We start from the raw sequence: 20558 nt of genomic DNA, 5'->3' as shown, positions 1-20558 counted from the left end.
CAGTAAGACAGCTGATTTGTAAATGATCACAGAGCTTCTGGTTCTTCCTTCGGCTGTGAACATTTAAAGGCATATTCCCCAACATTACCAGATTTCTGTCGAGCTAACACAAGTACCTCACCCTGAGACACTCTGTCTTATCATACTGGGAAATACTTGAAGAGACCCACTTAAAAATGATCTTCCTGCAACACAAAACATCAGACAAACTGTGTTAAGCCAGGCGATCACACGAAGTCTGGGAAATCAAAAGGCACATGGATTTGGAATAATTATCTTCCGTACTGTACTTCCGGCTTACCGAAAGGAAATCAAGGCAGCCAACAGAGTGGATCAAATGACATCATTAGTTTGGATTCCCAATAAACCTGGAATACTTCAATTTGCAACAGTTGCTAAAAATAAAGCCCCACCATTTGTAGGAGGGAGTGGCAGGCAGTTCTAGGGTTATTTCTGAGACTGCTTTATTTAAGAAGGATTGCCCACTGTAAAATAAACAAGAGACTTGACTGAAATACATACTTGTTAGTTTTTACTTGAAAAGCTGTTCCAGCGCAGGGGAAGAGAAGTATGAATATTTTGGTCTCAAAGCAGTAAGTTTCTGCCTCGCTAAGATGTATCACTGCCTTGAAATCTGCAGTTGATGTGGCATTGAAATTTTAAAAGTATATAGGTTAGCGTTCCTCGCACTGAACTGACTGATGTCTAGTCTGTCACCGTGGCCTACGCGTTGTATTTCCTGGGCTGCAGGTGCCAGGAGGCATGAGAGGTTTTCATCCGTGAATCATTTCTGGGAAAGGTGACCATTTTTAGACACTTAAGTCACCCTGAGGTTTTCTCTTTCTTGCTCCAGGTAACCCAGTAACGTTCAAGAGTCAACTACCCAATGGTTCCAGCCCCGTGCATTCTAACCGCCTTGAGGAGGGGTGACAGAGTCACAGAGAAGTTGCAGGGGTGTGCGGTGAGGACCTTCCGGCGCTCCTCCCTCCTAGGCCCAGGGCTGGCTTCCGCCAGGAGGCCGAGAGGACTCAGACCTCCTCGGAACCTGCACGAGCCTAGTTCTGGGTCTAGAAGGGCCGCCTGACCCCTGCCCCGCGCCGCTGCCTCAGTCTCCCCGGGACCCGCGCCGCTCGCGACCCGCAGCGGCCGCAGGCAGCAGCGCATCCCCGAGCGGCGGGGAGCCCGGGCCGAGTGAGAGACGCGCGCCCCCGCCGCGGCCTAGCCCGCGCCGCCCGGCCCCAGCCCTCACTCACCAGCTGCTGCCGGACCCAGCGCCACATGCCCCCGCCGTCGCCGACGCCGTCGTGGCCCGCCGGACGCGGGGCCCAGCGGCAGCAGGTGGAGGAGGTCGCCGAGTCTGACCGGAGCAGGCGAGCCCCTCCGGCTGAAGTTCCGCTCGCAGGCGTCTCACTACCCGAGTCGGGTCCCCATCCCGTCACCCCGGCCCGGGGGTCCTACAGGCGCGGCCTGGCTGCCAACCGCGCTCCGTGAAGCTGAGCTTCCCGCTGCGCCGCGGCCACCTTCATCTCTGACCGTTGTCACCCGAAGCACCGCCGCCCCCACAGCGCCGCCCCGCCCTCGCCGCCATGGCCCCGCCCCCAAACCCCGCGCCCCGCCCTCGCGGGCCATGGCCCCGCCCCCACGTCCCACCCCTTTTCACCGTGGCCCCGCCCCGAAGCTTTGCGTCCCAGCCTCACCTGCCGTGGCCCAGCCCCCATGCGTTGCGTCCCACCCTCGCCCGCCGTGGCCCCGCCCCCAAGCCTTGCTTTCCTCCCCCCCCCCAGCCCGCCGTGGCCCCGCCCCCAAGCCTTGCTTTCCTCCCCCCCACCCCCCCCCCCACTCTCGCCCGCCGTGGCCCCGCCCCCAAACCTTGCGTCCCAGCCTCACCTGCCGTGGGCCCTCCCTCTACGCTCTCTCTTCGCGGTCCTCCTTTCGCCGTTTCCGGGAGGGTTTGCCTTTCTCCTTTTGGGTACCTGGTGTGTGACGAAAGCATGGTCGCGAGCGCAGCTGCGCCCGCCGGCGCTCGGAGCCTTTCCCGAGTCCCGGTCAGCCGGCGGGCGAGGCTGCCGCACTCCTCTCACCCGGGAGTTGAGCAGGCAGTTCTCCGGCTCTGCCCTGTTGCAGGTCTGTCCCCCAACACGCATCCGCACCAGAGAATGGGACCAGAAGGTTCGTTTCCAGAAACCATGAAATTGTCACAGGCTTTCTTTTGGGAGATAAATATGATCAAAATAAATTGTATAAAATTCTCAAAGAATTGGTGGAAATATTATTTCAAGAAAAATGTCAAAGGCATGTAATTGCTTCACACATAACTCAGGAGTGACCGCAGCTGGTTTTTCATACCCGGAGAAAGGTTGAGATTTCTCTTTGAGAATCCAGCCTGCGCCTTGGTTTCTGGGGGTATTCCTGAGGTCCTGTCCTGCTGAGCTAAACTGCAAAGGATACTACAAAAGCTTTCTGTGGAAAGCTAATTCCCCCTAATCGCCACACATGTAATGAAAACTACCCTGGAAGTGACTTCGCTAACAAGGCTGTGGGTAACTGGTAAGAAGGAACAGACAAGCAACTAGAACGAGTTTATGCTGTTCAAGCGCAGCTACCTGGACGTCTTCTGTCCATGTGTCTACACAACGTGCTTTCTTTTTTCCCAAGTCAAAATACTTCAGCATCAGACGTTTGTAAACTGAAAAATAACACTGAATTAATAACACCTTAATCTAAGCTACCTTGATTAGACAAATCAATCGGTTTCAGCAGGAATTCCTTATATAACCCGGCTCTAACCTTTCTTTCCAGTATCTATGGCCTATAATATTATTCAACTTCAAAAGAGAAAAAGTAACCTTATTTTTGTTCCAATGACTGAGCCTTACTTTATCAAAGCAGCATGAAGTACGGGTGTGTTTATTAAAGAGAATAGGTGATAGTTCTGTTCCTAAGAGCGTACCAGAACCTACTGCATCAAAGTCTACCGCATATTCTAATTTATCCATCAGTTCTTTGAAGTACATGTTATCACCGTCGTGTGAATGGAGAAATGGAAACTCAGGTTAAATAATATGGCAAAGTTGTGATTCAGATTATGGATCGCCAGGCAATAGAACATGTGTTTTTAAACTGTATCCCCAACAAGCTTATTTTTCATATTTCATTTCCAAGAGATTTGGTTATAAATTAGGCCTGGAAATTCTTATGTGTATGCCACCAAAATTGGCCTGGACGACCCGTGAACCAGCTATCTAGAGATACTGTATGTGTCATTGTTGACCTGGGTTCCAATTTTCTAAAGTAGAAGTAGGCAAGGGGGTGGGAAATCAGGAAGGAGTTGATTCTAGGTGTTATGAGGCAACACGGTAGAGCAACTCAAGCATGTGAAGGCCATAATGAAAGTTCAGTTCTCAGGCACGAAAAAACCCAGCAATATAGCAGCATTTTGCTCTGAACATTTTCTACCAGGACCGTAAACCAGGAGAGTATTTTTATACTATAGTTATTATTCTTTTTTTAAAGTTCTAAATTCAATATTTTATTTTTACTATTATCAAATTTTTGTAAATATAATATAATGATAGGAAAATATGTAATTGTTCTTTATGAGCTTTTTTATTTTATTTATTTATTAAAAAAATTTCCACCTCCTCCCCTCCTCCCATTTCCCTCCCACTCCCCCCACTTCCTCTTGCCCTCCCTCTCTGGTCCTAAGAGCAGTCAGGGTTTCCTGCCCTGTGGGAAGTCTGGTGGTAAAAATCCTCTACATGTATAATTATCGGTGGCTTTTTTTTTCATTTAATTTATTTATTGAATGTTGCAGGGCGGGGGCCACTTGTTTGTCCCTGCCGCCCCGGCTAGCTTAGCCCTGAAATAACTATGCAGAAACTGTATTATTTAAAACACTGCTCGGCCCATTAGCTCTAACTTCTTATTGGCCAACTCTTACATCTTAATTTAACCCATCTCCATTAACCTGTGTATCACCACGAGGTCGTGGCCTACCAGCAAAGTTTTCAGCACATCTCTAGCAGCGGATCCATGGCGTCTCTCTGACTCTGCCCTTTCCCCCAGTATTCAGTCCAGTCCCCCTCTGCCTAAGTTCTTCCCTATCAACAGGCCAAGGCAGTTTCTTTATTCATTGATGGTGATCACAACACACAGAGGGGACTCCCACATCAAGTGGAGGTAGGAGTGTGTGCCATGGTGGGTGTGTGGAGGGCAGAGAAAAATTTTCAGAGATCAGTTCTTTTCCCCCACCGTGTGGGGCCCAGGGATTGAGCTCAGGACATCAGGCTTGGCAGTAGGTGCCTCTATTGCTGAGCCATCTTGCTAACCCTTATAGGTATTTTGTTGTTATTTGTTTCTTTTTAAAACATCAATTAATTAATTAATTAAAACATTGGGAAATATAGGACAATATAAGTAATATCTGCTGTGTGAAATCTTGATTTCAGTAGTATGTGTATACATATACACACATGCCTTCACACAATACAAAATGGAATTTCATCCTGTTGCTAGTGGTTGGGAAGGTTTGGGGGTGGGGGCACACAACTGAAGAAGGCAGGCATCAGGTATAAAATGAAAATGTCTGGAGTTAGTAGTATTCATTTATTCCACAGCTGTTTCTTCAGTGTTCCAGCATCAGATGGTTGTGTGAAGACCACCTAAAACTGTGAATGGCACAAAGCCCACGTTAGAGTGACCCCTCTGCTCTGGGTGAGTTTATAGTCCAGATGGAAAGAGAAGTCACAGGAGCAAGTCAGTCAAGGAACCATCAGTCCTGAAGTACTACCCTGATGATTAGCCAATGATTCCAGAAAACCGATGCAAGCACTAGCAGTTGGGGAGGGTTTCAGGAAAAAGCTATCACAGATCATTTACTTATTTATCTAGAGCCGGGCAGGCGGTGGTGGCACACCCCTTTAATCCCAGCACTTGGGAGGCAGAGGCAGGCAGATCTCTGTGAGTTCGAGACCAGCCTGGTCTACAAGAGCTAGTTCCAGGACAGGCTCCAAAGCTACAGAGAAACCCTGTCTCGAAAAACTAATTACTTATATATCTAGGACTCTAGGCAAGCATTTTACCACTGGACCACATCTGAATTTAAACTGAATTTGAAATGGGAGAATAAAGTAGGGATAAGAGCTTCTCAGGTTGCCGTGTGGAGGGAGCCTGCTCTCTAATCTTCTCTTGTCTACTCTAGCTCTCCCAGAGCCCGCGTGCAAATGAGACAGAGTTGTAGGTGACAAGAAGGGAGCAGCTGGATGCTCAGGATAAGGTCTTCCGGTCCTCTTCAACCGCTTCTGAGGTGGAAACAGCCAATGAGCCCAGCTGAGGTGATGATGTTTTGCAAGTAGGCAAAGTTGAGCGCCCCAAGATGGCAGTCGCTCAACTCACTCAGAACAATGAGGAAATCCCGGAGTCTTCTAAATAAGAAGACAGGGAATTTTCTCTAGAGTGTTGATGCACAAACATTTTATGGGGTATACTGGAGGCGGAGAGGGAGGCCCGACAGGAAACTACGCACTGCCAGAATGAAGCACTGCATAGAAAGTGCTGGACTGGCAAAGGGTCAGAAATAAAGCTGGCTGCTGTGCAGGAGTGTCCTGGAAACCTGAAACTTGAGCGATTCCAATGAGGTGACAGACACTCCAAGACAGTGATTATCAGTGTCATTTAACGGCCACTACATTAATGATAAATATGGTTCCTTCATATTCATGTGCAAAATTATGTGCTAGCTATGTTTGTTAGATGTGTTCATTCTCAGGGGAAAAAAATGCCAAATATCTTCTAACTTGGTATGACAAGCATTCTTAGGTATAACAGACAAAGATATTCTTGTACAGATTTTCTTGGTTGTGAGCTTGTTAGGTTGAAAGTCAGCGTTAATTCATTTTGGTACTCATGGTGTCTAAAGAATATCCAATCTGTTCAGGGAATCAGTAGACCAATGACTGAGTAATCAAGGAAAAAATTATCTAGATTCATAATATCAAAACAATATAGAGTAAAGCATAGCAAGTGACGTAAGTAGATCCCAAGCTATGGGAGACCAATGGTCTCCATCCTTTAAGGTCAAGGGCAATTTCTACAGTGTGCCTCCCTGAATCTTCTTGGGTCATTCTTCCATGAAGGACACTGAGCCTACCTAGTATGTTGCCTCAATTATTTCTATATTAACAGATTCTTTAATATGCTAGGAAATCTTTTTAAATCTTACTTTTGAAAAGGGAAACTTATAGTTTTCCTTGAAATCACAAATCCAAGTTTGACAGATGGTTCTGAGAGTAAAGGTACTGATGACCTGACTTGAATCCCAAGAGCCCACATAAAGGAAAAAGAGAACTGACCACTGCGAAGTGCCCTCTAACCTCCAGGCATGCATCGTGGTTCAAGTGTGCTCACACCGCACACACACATATACACACACACACATACACACACACACACACACACACACACTAAATAAATAAATAAATAAATATGCAAATAAGAAAGAGATTATAAAATAGTCCACTTGGAAATAAATTCTCTCGGACTAATAATTTTTCAAGAGTTCTAGACCAGACTCTGCACAGAGATAAAAGGAATGAGGCAAACTTTTCTGGACCTGCCTAGGGTTAGACACATTGTGATGCTCCAGGACAGCGTGCACTACTAGTTTTCTTTCCATGTGCTGTGCATCAGTTTCCTCTGAGATCGAAGCATTATACCCTGGAAGCCCTTTAGGACAGATGGTAAGCAACTCAAAATAGCTTCAGGGAGTCCCTGAAACTAACTAGATTCACTAGGCCCCTCCCTCCCAAGAGTAAGCAAAAAGGACTGCTGGGAGTCACTCTCGGACAAGCTGAGGCTGAAACTAGACACCTGGAAGAGGCTTAGGCCAGCTGAGGCGCCTGGGAAGGACAGTCTCTACTCTGCTGAGGTCCCTGCAGACTGTGTAGTGTGCTCCAGGTCCCAGCTTTGTGTGCTTTTTCTTATGCTGGGGTAGACTTTGGTGATGCAGCTGTCCTTGAGTTATTTCTGCTTCTCTAAGTAAACCTTCATCCATACTTCTGTAAGTAACCCCAATAAAAGTCACTGATTCACCAGATCGGACTTCCGTAGTACTTTGGTCTTTCCTGGCCTCCCTATCTGGGGTGAGGTGGTGTGTGTGTTACATTTTCTCAGGAGAAGTATTGCCATATGACACCCTGAGAAGTCCTCAGAAATCTGTAATGAGCTATGAGCTATGAACTCAGTTTCAACTTTTTGGACTATTTGTGTAAATATCTAACTGAGATTCAAAGCCACTATGAGAATTAGAATTCATAAAAATGACTTCTTAAAAGGCAAGAAAACAGGAAAACAAATGTATTTCTACTTCATTTCTTCCTAACTTTAAGTTGCCCTTTAATAACTTGATTTAAATTTTGGACTCACTGGCTATGGCATTCTATGATTTATTCAAACAAAGGAAAACCAAAAACAGAATGAAAAAAGCCCTAGTGACTTTGGTTTCTGCACGTTTGCTTAGAGAAGGAACTATGGTGAGTTTCTAACAACAGTTCCCGTGGAATTAAATTAAATGCAGCAAAAGGGGAATTTGTAATTTGTTGAGACTGCCTCCAGCACTTAATTTTCAGCTATCACAGTTGAGGCCACCAAACAATCTTCCGAAGGCAGCGCTTCTGCAACAGCTTGTTATTCGGGCATCACAAGGCACTTTTTTTTTTTTTTGCCTCAATTTACATAGTTTTTGGTTTTGGGTTTTATGTTTTTTTTGTTTGTTTTTTTTTGTTTTTTGTTTTTTGTTTTTCGAGACAGGGTTTCTCTGTGGTTTTGGAGCCTGTCCTGGAACTAGCTCTTGTAGACCAGGCTGGCCTTGAACTCACAGAGATCTGCCTGCCTCTGCCTCCCAAGTGCTGGGATTAAAGGCGTGCACTACCACCGACCGGCTTTTTTTGTTTTTATTTTTTGTTTTTGGTTTTTGTTTGTCTGGGTTTTTTTTTTTTATTAAAATGACTCATCAAGTAAAAGTTTTCTAGCAATTGTTACATAGTTTTTTTTTTTTCTGGGCTAAAATTGTTTTCTAAGGAAAAATATTTTGAATAAGTACACAAATATCTTCAGCTGCCTTAAATTTTACCAAACAGTACTATACTTTACTATACCTGTAGTTCACCCACTGGAGCAAATGAATTTGCTCTGCTTTGCCAGACTTAAATACTCAGTTGAAAGAAGAGGTGTTGATGGAGGATTTCCTGGACATGATACCCTATATCTCAAGATCTAGGTCTTACTTTTAGGTCTTAGAAACGCTATTGAAATGCACTCTTTGCTACTCTTGTGGTTCTTCCTGTTACTGTCACAGGCCTGCAGCACGGAGTCACACAGAGTCCTAAGTACAGGGACTGTAAGAGAAGTGGCCCGAGGATCCCATAACTGTGTATGTGGCGGGGTGGAAGGGATGATGAAAATATTCCCTTTTCTCAACTGTCCTCATACCAGATACCTGCAGAAATTCATTGACGACACAAAGAACTACACCACTATTTGAGTAACTTGTTTGTTTTGCAATCTTGTGGGTATCTTGAATTTTGTAAGTCAGTGTGCTTCCTGTCATTGCTGTTTTGGTGGTTTGTAACTACAGTGACGACTCAGATGGTGTACATTTGTAATTTGTTACCTCAATTTATTGCTTTGCCTGCTCTCGGCTTTCGTTTGATCGACGATTGCCTTTATTTGTGGTTTGCGGCACTACTCACATTTAATAAGTGACCTTCAATCTTCCTGAATAGAAAGAACAAAGGAAAATCCAACCGACATTTACGAGTACAGATGATAAAGATTGGTCTTCAGATTAGAGAGCCCTGGATCATGAAGTCTAAAGATCACATGATTCCATTTGTTTCTGTCATAATTACAAGCTTTTCCTTCTTTACAATAACTCTAAGTGTTAATTTATAAGAATAATGTTATGAGAAGACAGTTGATTAAAAGAAAACAAAATGATGAGTTAAGCCTGTAGCTAGGAAAGGAAGACCATGAAGGGAGAAAATGTGAGGGGGGGGAAAGTGAGTCACAGTTTACACCCTCAAGGTTTCGAGGAAGATGAGTCGGATGTTGGGAATTAGGAAATACTAGTTGGTTCATAAAGACTTCTGTCTGAGAACAGGAAGAGCAACTATTTGTTGACGGGCTTAAACTGAATATCTAGCTTTGGCTACAGTTTATCAGTGAGAAGTAAGTGTGTGTGTGTGTGTGTGTGTGTGTGTGTGTGTGTTGCATGTGTGGGGCATCTTTCAAATCAAAGTATGATGCCTGGATCCTCTGTGGCCCTGGACGATAAGCAGATAGCCAGCTGATTCCTTACTGCTCAGGGGTGGGAGGTGAGGTGGGATTAGAAGGTGTGAGCTGAGGACTGTGCTGGGATGGTTTAGACTAAAGGAGACTTCGGTGCTAGAGCAAGAAAACTGTAAGCAGGAGGAGAAGCCATGAGAGAGAGAGAGGAGAGTGAGAGATGAGACATATCTCCATAGAAAGAGTCGTTACACAGCAGTGGACCAGGGTAAGAGCAGGAGAAACCCTTGGGCATAGCAATTGCCTGAAATCAGCCTGACAAACTGTCTGTGCCTGCCTGCCTGTGGCTGAGTCCTGGCACGGCTCTCACCTGAGGAAAGATCTTCGATAGACCGCATGAGATCATCTTTAGAATTGTCTCTTTACAGAACGGGGAGAGACAGCTGGCCCCATGAGTCTCCACTCTTGGCTCAAACACCTTCAGTTGTTTCTGGTGCTGCACGCATCCTCTGGAAATCTGTTCTATTATCCCCTCCCTTCTTACTCAGCTAAGTGTCAGCTTCAGTGACTCCTTCAGAGAAGGTCAGGATTCTGAACAGAGTTGGATTAAAGCATGCATAAGCTCCGAGGACTTATGTGCTTAAGATTCTGTGCTTAGAAGTTGCCTTTGCCCAACCTAGGGAAAATAATACAAAACTCCTCTTTGTTTCTTGGAAGAATATATAACAGGTTGCACATTTATTTGGAGTGGCTCTTTCTAGATTCTCCTCTGATTCGAATACTCTCGTTATCTCTCCTGTATAAATTGTCTTAAATCCTTTTTAGTCTCCTTTTCTGAGGCTTTCTTTGATGTAGCCCCAGGCAAGTACTGAGGCTTCCCATCAGGTTGCTGTACACTGTCACCCATTAAGCATCTCCGTAGTCCTCGGTGTGCATCCTTGGACTGCACACAGTGCATGTGTACTGTGAGCTCAGTTTCCTGTCTTCCTCCCTGAAAAGATTCGATAGAGCAGGGATTGTGTGACATTTATCAAGAGCTCAGATATTTGGCAGCTTTATGAAAAGAAAAAAACTTTTAAGTGACCAGTGGAGAAGTAAAGAAATCCCCTGAAATGGTAAACTGGATGTTCACACAGAGAGTAAGAGAAGTTGGCACACTAGGAAAGACCAGATGGAACAAGGCATCTTCCTATAAGATATTAATTTGATGAAAGACTTCACAGAGTTCTTTGTTCTTAAATTTTTATTACATATTCATTGACTCTATCTCTCTGCGTGTGTGCGTGTGTGTGTGCGCACACCCACAAGTGGAGGTCAAAGGACACCTGGAGGGAGTTAGTTCTCCACTTGCAAAGTAGGCTCCAGGGACTGAACTGAGGTCTCCAGGGTTGGCAGTAAGCGCTTCCACCTGCTGAACCTTCTCACCAGCACTATAGACCATCTACGGTCACACTTCTGATGAGAGTAATTGGTTTCTCTTCAGATATCTACTAGTAGAATATAATGGAAAGTTGTCATTGTAATCAGTCTATAATTGACATTTTCATAAGACTTATTTGTAAAATTCTTTTCTATTCAGGTCCAGTGTTGGGAATCCACTGTGGTTCTGCTCTATTCTGTTCCGGTGTCCGGAATCCACCCTCTCTCTCCATTGCCGTTCTGCTCTATTCAGTTCCGGTGTCCGGAATCCACCCTCTCTCCACTGTCGTTCTTCTTGTCACCACTTGCTCACCCAACAAATGAATGCCAAGAGTTTAGCAAATGCGGGTCATTGTGCGTGCATTCCTCGGGTGAATAATCCCGTTAACCTTGCTTTCAAGTTCATAGTTCAGGATCAGTGGGTTCTAAGTTGTAGTGAGGTAGAAGCAGTAAGTTCTGTTGTGCTGTCGCATGGTAGGGTGAGAATGCATAACAGGAATATACATTTACAAACCCTTGAGAGAAATTTTTGGAGTTTTCATCATACAGAAATGGTAGATTTGATCTGATTTAAACATTATCCAATGTATTCATGCATTAATACGTTATTTGGTACTTCATTATTATGTATGTATTTTATACATCATTTAAAAATATTTTAAGTTTAAGTTTATAATTAAAAGCCTGAAAGGCCATTACTTCAGAATTTGATTATTAACCTCCAAATATTTTTATGCCTGCCATCTTGGATATGGTAAAAAAAAAATGCTGCCAGAAAATGCTCAGAAAGTATTCCTACATGTAGGAAATTGTAAGTACAGAAGGCAAAGAAGATCAATTTAGAATCCTTAGATCTATTTCCTCTAACTTAAGACCTGCCGTTCATTAACCACCTCCTCAATTGTTCAGCTCAGATGTGGTGACTCTGTGTGGGCTGGGGCTTCTTAGTAACGAGCACCTATGCACCCAATGACACCGCAAGAAGGGACATCCTGTCTGCAGGACAGGAGATAGCACCTTATCTGCACAAAGCAAGCGTAGCAGGGCTAGGACTGCAGTTCAACGGTAGGGTTCTTACCTTTGATGTGTTAAGTCACAGGGTGCAAGCTCTGGTACCTTCAAAACAAAACAAAGCAACAAGGACAAAACCAAATCACAGAAAAGCTGAGAGTTTTTGATGATCCTCTAAGTATGTGTATGTGTATGCTTTCACCAACAGGAGAAAACGTGGACAAGTAATGTGTACATATTTCATATTTATCTCACTTCATTTGTAAATAATGTCCTACTAATTTTTTAGTATTTCATACATTTCATGTGTATTAATGTTTTACCTATATGTATTATATCCACGACGTGCATGCCTGGTGACTAAGGAAGACTCTTCTGTCCTTATTACACTGTCCTCTCCTTTGGGAACCTGGGAAGTGTCTTTTTAAGAAATGTCCAAATCGTGGACATTCTGCTCTTTTTAGAGCCAGTCACTGAAAGGTCCACTTGCTTTAGTAACCAGGGAGATACGATCAAGGTGGTGAGCGCCTGCTTCTTTCCTGTGGAAGGCCGCCATGTTTGTATGAGCATAGCCATGCTTTTAACACATTTATTGAGCACCTGCTGTTTGCTGGGAACTGCTTGCTGTGCCATTCAAGAAGGATGAGGCAAGTGAAGGCAAAGTGCCCCTGAGGACGCAGCTGGTTTCTGGGCACCATTCTTATGCATCCCACATATTGACATCCTGCAGCCGAAATGGGCTCTGAGAGGCAACCTGCTCACTAGTAAGAGCGACTTTGGAATTTACCAGTGAATTTGATATTTATAGAATATGTGAAGAAGATGGGAGAAATCACTGTGTCAGAGTTCTGTTCAGACTTGAGACTGTGAAACCATGTCCGATTTAGTAAACTTCTTAGAAAATTACATATTAAATCAGAAGCAGATATCATTATTTTAAATGAAAATGTCAGGAGTGGGGGGGGCATCATTAAACTCTTTCTCTCATTGTCACTGAGTAAAAAACCCCACAAGCAGTCAGGCTTCCCGATAGTGTCCTGAAGAGCATAGGCCTAGGCATAGGAGAACATGTGCTGAATCTTCTGTGTAGTGCTACTGTGTTACAGTGCCAAACATCTCCAAACAAACCAGAGCTGGAAACCCCACATTTCTTCATTTTCTTCAGTGTACCAATTAGCAGGGCCTTGAGTTTCTTTCTCCACCTCCCCCTGCCCCCCGTATTTATATTTTTGTGGTCGGCCATATCTCTTTACCATGCTTCCTGTTTGTAATATCCGTCAATGGCAGGCCGTTTTTCTTTCTTTAAAATCCCTTTGAGCATCTATCTCAGTGTTGATTTTTATCTTGACATTCAAACGGAAAACTTATTCTCCCCCGACCCCCGCTTCTTCAGAGGTATTTCTTTAATCTACGTTCTTTTTTTTTTTTAATTTTTAGTGGTAAGTTCTCCTCAAAAACAACCTTTATTTACTGCGTTCCTTAACAATTTCATATGTATGTATAGAACATTGTTGAGTCTCCTCCCTATTCTGATCTCCTTCCTGTCCCTATTTCCCCTCACATTCCAGTCCCATCTCCCCATCTTTTCCTTTTATTTTGAGGCCTATTGCATTTAACTAGGACCATCAGGTTTAAAACTAACCCCTGGAGCCCAGCGTTGTGGGTCCACGACAGAAGACAATGACTTGCCCTCCTCCAGAAGCCATCATTAGCCCGTGATTCAGCAGTGAGAGAAGGGTTAGGGCTCCATCATGCTCGACGTATGCAGTCTTAGCGGGCCCTTTGCAGACGGCCACAGCTGCTGTGGAACCGTGACTACACCGGCAGTCACATCTCCAGCAGATAGCTGTTCTAGCTTTCGTCCTATTTCTGTGATAAAGCCCTGCCCAAAAACAACTTGGAGAGGAAAGGCTTTATTTGGCACACATGTCTTGATCACGGCTGGTCATTCCGAGAAGTCAGGGTCGGAACTCAAACAGGAGCAGAAGTAGAACGCACGGAGCAAATCTGCTTCCTGGTTTTCTCTTAGGCTTGTGTTCAACTACCTTTCCTGTATGTTCTGGGTCCACCTTCCCAGGAATGGCACCGACAGTGGACTGAGCCCTCCCACATCAATTAACAATCCGGAAAACGCCACCCACATATGCCTACTGGCCAATCGGATGGAGGCATTTTCTCAGTTCCGTTCTGTGGGCCCAAGTGACTCTAGTTTGTATCAGCTTGGCCGAAATTAGCCAGCCCAATAGCGATTCACTGCCCTTCTCTTATCTTCAGCTCCCACGTCATTTCTCGCTTCTGCAGTGATGCCTAAAATTTACAGGGGATGGGATTAATGTCCTGTTTGGAGTTGAGCACACAACACTTATTCTCAGTACATTAAATGGTCATGTAGACACATTGCGTTCGCCACTGTTCATTGCAAAGAGAAGCTTCTCCGATTAACTCTAGCAGGAGTATTGCCCATGTACGTAAGCATAAATATTTAGAAAGTCGTTTGACGCTATGTCAATTTAGCTAAACAACTCTTGGGACCTAAGCGCACCTCAACCGTGAGGTTTTGACTGAGTGCCAGCCATAAATTCTCCCCCTCGTGGAATAGGTTTCAAATCCAATCAAAGAGTTGTGCAGCTCATAGTTGGTTACACTCTTAAGAGTTAGGCTCTGTTGTACCAGTGGGCACATCTAGACAAGATGGTACAGGTTGGTAATAGAGCTAGCAAGGCTCACAACTTGGTAAGACCATTGATTGCTTTTCTACCCCAGCAGCCTGCATAGCACCTTCCACCACTGTGAAAGCTAACCAGCAAGGAAGCAGCTCCCAGCTCAGTTCCAGCGTGATTTCTTTGCATCTTAAAAAAGCAAGGTGTGTGTTGTCTTCATCAGTAGGTCTTAGCATCCAGTTCTGGTGGGCCACCAAGAGGAATAGCAAGACCTTATAATATTTTGGGATCTTTTATTTAAAGACAGGGTCTCACTGTGTAGTTCTGGATGGCTTCAAACCCCTGTCAGTCTTCCTTCCTCTGCTTCTGAATGCTAAGATTACAGGAATGCAACACCATGCCCAGCTCCATGTATAGTTTTCCCCGGTGTACTATACATCAAAAGTATGACTAAAAATTTGGCTGTTTGTTATTTTGACGTCATTTCTAATCTCACATTGGAAGTGGAAGTTTTGAGGCGCATGAAAATAGAATACACCAGTCACATGCTTAAAACGAGAGCTTCCTAATGCCCAAGTACTATCCAGCTTCGTTGTTTCCTTCAGACACTGCCAAGCAGAGTGATAAACAATAAATGGTCTATAGAGACCTTGCCACAAGAATGCTGGCACAGTTCCTTTTGTATTTAATGGTCAAATGGGAATCTGAGTGCTGCTTCAATGGTGTTTTTAGACAAGATCAACATTTTATTTATTTTTTTTTGTTTTTAACATTCTTATTTTTTACTTTTAGCTTTTTTATTTTAAACATTTTTATCTTTGAAACTAAGACCTTTTAAACAGCTGTGCATAATATCATTACTACAGGAAGCAGATATTATGCTTGTAGTCACCTTGTAGCGGTAAAATTTTACAGATCCAAGTCCCTCCCCCCCCATAATTTCTCATTTATTCCTGGACATGAGTGACCTTTAAATAAAGTAGTTTTCCTCCACAACACAGGTGTGCCCCATCCAGTCACTCGGAAACAGTTCTAGATCAAGGTCAATGGCTCTAGGCAGAGGCGAATAGAGATGATCAGTACACACACAGTCTCTACAACCCACAGCCATTTGTCTGTTTTTTTTCAACATATGAATTGCCCATGATGTCAGTGTCAAAAAGATCAACATTTTAATTGGTGGAATAAAGCAGGTTGCACTGTACAGTTTGGATAAGCCTGTCCAATAAGTGTGAGACTTGCATAGAAGACAATGGAAGGGAAAGACCTCGCAACAGGAGGAAGTTCTCCAGTAGACTGCCTTAGGAATTTATGGTATCACCTTGCTCTCTGCTGACTGGTTCATACTGTAGACTTGTACTTACCAGTCTCAAAAATTACATAAACCAATCCCTTATAATAAATTTCTTTGGCTAAATGATAGATAGACAGATAGCAGATGACAGGAAGATATACAAATGATAGATAATGGTTGGATAGATAATAAATAATAGGTGATAGAAAGATGATTCATGCATTCCCTCTGGAGAACCCTAAATAATATGAATTGATTTCAAGATACAGATTTCAAGTAGAAAGAAGGAATAGTCAAAATACCACAGAACTTTACAACACTCACAGACATTTTACACGAATGTGGTCTTTATCCCCCCGTGAATCATATTCCTAAAATAACATGCTTCTAAAAATCACAGAGAGATGATTCGACCTGCTATATTTTTGTCTTGCAGAAAAGATCAAACGAAGTGGGTTTTAGCTTTGCCATAACCAGCTTCTTTCTGTGTCATTTTCTGGGAAATTTAGACTTCACTTGTACTCATTTATGGAATGAAATTAATTACTTTATTCATTCAAATCACATTGGCAGGCCCCATGCTAGACACTGCACTTAGGCCCTGACTCTATGAAACTTTCCTGGGAGACAGACAAGTGAAAACCATCACCTGCTTGCTGTACTCGAGGCACACCCCAAGTTTAAAAGGCAGAAAGCATCAGTGTTTAACTCTACGGAAGAATAAGGAAGAGCAGGTCTCCCTGTAGGGCAGGGTGCATGTTGGATCGGCACAAAGGAATCTAGCCTTTTCCCCCTGCTGCTTACTCTTCTCTGTCTGGTTCCAGAATTAATAATGATTTTACCTTAACACCCACAAGACACTCATGTGTTCCTAGGCAATTTCATGTTTCCCTTCCTTCTCTTTTGCAGAGTCTTGGAAGGGTTGGCCAGAGACGGCATGAATAGCCCAAATGCACTTGCACCCTTTGCTCTTACGAATTCCACATTACTCATGTGTCTTTAATTCCAGTAGCAAACTTGCAAAGAATAATTTACTTCTCCATTGGATTTCCACACTCGATTGTGGAGCATGAAATTGTAGCAAGCTCTCCTACTTCCCTCTTCGCTGGACTAGCTTTCCTTGTGAGCCATCCCTGGGAAGTCACATTTAAAGCCTGCTCTTCATTGTCACTAATGAAATTAGTTGATGTTGTATAGCCCCTTTATGTCTATATGATCAATCAAAAACAAATTTACTTGCTTCAGTGCATATAAAAACTTAGTGCTCTTAAACTGGACTCCTAGGGTGAATTCTAATTTTCAAAAAAAAAAAAAAAAAGGCTTTCTGTCCCTACTTCTTTTTCTTTCTATCACAGAATGACTTTACTAGGAAAGCAGATATTTTGAGTCAAGACAGATATGTAACTAAATGTGAAGGGCTCTACTGACAACAGCATACTCCTGTTACTCTGTAGGGGAGTGTATAACAACAGTGTAATGGAGTGTCTTACTGTTCGGAAGGTGTAACAGCTTGAGGATTGGCAAGGCGGCATATGACCAAATTCAGACTGTCTTATGTGGGGGTCAGTAGCCAAGGGTGATTTGATTTGAAGAGATAGAGTGTACAATTCCTAGTTGGCAGTATTTTAGGGACTACAAAACAGAGATGTGTTTTTGAAGAAAGGCATACCACATTGAGACCCTGGAAAGAAGGTCAGCCAGGAGACAGTGAGGTTCCTCAAGCTTGCTGAGGTTCTGAGCTGGATTCCAGTCCCACAGCGAGTCTTACAGAGGGGTGACCAGTTAGCAAGGGCAGGCTATGAACCTAGTCAGCTCCAATGATGCTCAATAGAATCGTGGCTTCTTGGTGTATCTGGGGACCCCATCAGCAGGTGCTCGGAGGAGCAGATACTCCTCACTCCCACAGGAAAGGCAGGTAAGCTCTAGGAAGGAAAGGGCAAAGTTTCCAGTCAATAATGGTCGAAGTCACAGCTAGAGACCATGGCTGATAATTAGAGACCGAGAAGGGAGGCACAATGAATAACCACCTATGGGAGAAGCTGTTAATGTATTCTATACTTCCATGTAAGGGTTCCATGATTTCTTGGCCAGAATTCAGGCACATGGTCATAACCATCTTTAAGAAAGGCTGAGAAATACTATCCAGATAAAAATAGAAGTTCTGGGGTTGGAGAGATGACTCACAGAGATGAAAGGTGAAATCTCAAAGTAGTTTTGATTTGCTTTTTCCTGATGGCTAAGAATGTTGAACATTTCTTTGAGTGCTTCTCAGCTATTTGTGTTTTCTCTTTAGAGAATGCTCTGTTTAGATCCGCACCTGATTTTTTTATTTGTTTTCTTTTTTTTTTATTGCGAAAAGAAGAAAAAAAAACATAAACAAAAAACAAGTTTCCACCTCCTCCCAGCCTCCCATTTCCCTTCCCCTCCTCCCACCCTTCTCCCCCTCCTCCCACCCTTCTCCCCCTCCTCCCACCCTTCTCCCCCTCCCCTCACTCCTCTCCCCCTCCCTCTCCAGTCCACAGAGCAGTCCGGGTTCCCTGCCCTGTGTTAAGTCCTAGGTCCTCCCCCCTCCGTCCATATCTAGGAAGGTGAACATCCAAACTGGCTAGGCTCCCACAAAGCCTGGGGAGAGAAAAGGTTTATTTGTTTTCTTGATGTCCAGTTTTTAAAAAGTTCTTTATATATTTTAGAAAAAAGTGAAATAGTTCATGAATTTGCATGTCCTTTTTGCACAGAGGCCATGCTAATCATCTTTGTATCGTTCCAACTTTAGTAGGCATGCTACCAAAGCAAACACAGGTTTCTTTTTATTTTGAGTAAAAATTGTTCTAAGAAGAAGGAGATCTCATTCAGGGTCAGCTAACATTTTCCGTCACAATCGCCATCTTTCATGTGAAAGCACTGCCTTGGAAACCCTGCTCGACAGGGCAGTGCATGTGCAATCCCAGCAAGCGGGAAGACCAAAGGTCGTACTCTGCAGAACAGAGATCTTCATGTCACGATCAGAGCACGAGGGCCTCAGAACAGCGAGAGTAAGGCAGTTTGTTGTGAGCTGTGCAAAGAACAACCTTTGTCGTTCTGGACACAGGTCCTTTCTCCGCTTCCTCATTGGCTGAGTAATCAGGAGGGTTCAAGCCCGCCTGCTATCAAGGTCTTATCTCTCTGTCTGCTTTTTTACATTTATCTTTTTCTCAAAAACAAACGAAAGAAAACAAAAACCCGTGAGTAGGTTCATCTCTACACTTTCTACACTGCTTGTTTTAAATCTTACCTGTAGGCCCATATTTCTATATGGCATGGCAGCCAAGTCATCAAGCCATAGGCCACACTTGAGATGGGTCACATATCCTGCCAGGCAGGCTGTCGCTAACCTAACAAAAGGTCAGGATGTTTTTATTCTTTCTTTGTAATAACATACAGAGCAGACAGATAGTTGTGGACATGACAAAAGGCCATTCACCTGGTTACCTAGGAGACAGAATGCTAATGTATTTCACTGTCAGGTAAGTTATGGTATTAAGAATATTTGGAGAATAAACGAAAAAATTCTTCAGGATGTGAACTCAGGATTTCATGAGAGACCACTGAGAATCTCTCTCCTGATAAAGCCATGTGAGTTGTGTCTTTATTCCTGTGTCTCCACGCTGATCCAGAGAAAAACAGTTTATGTTAGGGTCCAGTTGAGAGAAATAATTGAGGGTCTGCATTAGCACCGGACCCCGACACTTACGGAACACTTAACCTCCTGGTTAGAGTGAGCTGTTGCCACCATTCTGTGGATATGGATATGGGGATATGGGTTTTCCACACACAGTGTCTACACCAAGCTTCTGTTTTGGAATTTCCTGTAGGAGCTAGAACCCCAGATTCTCAGTCCCACCTTGTGCTGAGAAATAATGTTATTTCTCAGAATTATTTTAAATAAATTTAAGGAGGATGTATTAGTGTCTGAATTTCTAGGTATGCTTTAGACTTTCTTAAAATGTTGGATAGTGTTCCTCTTTACTAATCACCCTCTGTCCACTTTTTCGTTTTTGTTTTCTTTTCTTTTCTTTCTTTTTTTTTTTTTTTTTGGTATTTTCAGACACAGCCTCACTGTGTAACCAAGGATGGGTTCAAACCTAAAATCTTCTGCTTTAGCCTCCTGATTTCTGGTTTTGGTAATGACAGACACTTACCATCACACCCTGATTTCCATGTTCATTTATTAAAAGATTTTATTTAATATTTATTTAATATTTGTCTGTTATGTGTATGCATGCATATGTCTGTGGGTCTGTGTGCATGGGCGTGCAGGTGCCGGTGGAGAGTAGAAGAGGGTGTCAGTTTCTCTGGAGCTGAACTTACAGGGAGTTGTGAGCAGCCACCTGACATGGGAGCTAGGAAGTGAACTCACGTCCCCTGAGTAAGCACTCACTCTTAACCCCATCCCCTCCATAGTCCTTGTACCTTTAAAACTACACTTGTTGATGTGCGCTGTCATATTAGCTACACAGAAAGGCCAAATCTTAAGTTCTAGTCGAGAGCCACTGAAATTCTCTCCTCATCCTAACCCAAAATTATTTGATATATTTTTTTTTTTGGTTTTTTTTCCAGACAGGGTTTCTCTGTGGCTTTGGAGCCTGTCCTGGAACTAGCTCTTGTAGACCAGGCTGGTCTCGAACTCACAGAGATCCGCCTGTCTCTGCCCCCGAGTGCTGGGATTAAAGGCGCACACCACCATCGCCTGGCTATTTGATATTTTTTTAAATGAAATTTAAGTCAGCAACTAAAATGGAAGTTTAAAAAATGATTCTAGCATAATATAATGCAGAGACAAAACAATTTGATACTTACGCTGAAGAATAAAATTAGGAAATATGAAAGTCTAGATCTTTTCTAGGGCTAAGCTC

General features: G+C 43.6%; 1 protein-coding gene and 1 non-coding gene across 5 annotated transcripts in view; both read right to left on the bottom strand.

Annotated features, from left to right (window-relative positions):
* The window catches only part of Atp11b (ATPase phospholipid transporting 11B (putative)), a 93502-nt gene extending 91950 nt beyond the window's left edge, over window positions 1–1552 (bottom strand). For all 4 annotated transcript variants that reach the window (XM_041658978.1, XM_041658975.1, XM_041658980.1 and 1 more), the window contains exon 1: window positions 1254–1552. In XM_041658978.1, the coding sequence (XP_041514912.1) occupies window positions 1254–1280 (27 nt within the window). In that variant the 5' untranslated portion in view covers window positions 1281–1552. The remainder of the gene's footprint in view (window positions 1–1253) is intronic.
* Window positions 1553–18356: 16804 nt separating this feature from the next.
* Window positions 18357–18459, bottom strand: LOC121453078. The gene has a single exon (XR_005974954.1). It is a non-coding gene; the product is annotated as a U6 spliceosomal RNA (small nuclear RNA).
* Between the last annotated feature and the right edge of the window lie 2099 nt (window positions 18460–20558).

Source organism: Microtus oregoni, unplaced genomic scaffold, assembly GCF_018167655.1.
Source record: "Microtus oregoni isolate MIOR12 unplaced genomic scaffold, Mior012 000010F_ref0000083, whole genome shotgun sequence".
Taxonomy (NCBI): Eukaryota; Metazoa; Chordata; class Mammalia; order Rodentia; family Cricetidae; genus Microtus; species Microtus oregoni.
This window is presented reverse-complemented; position numbering and strand designations above follow the sequence as displayed.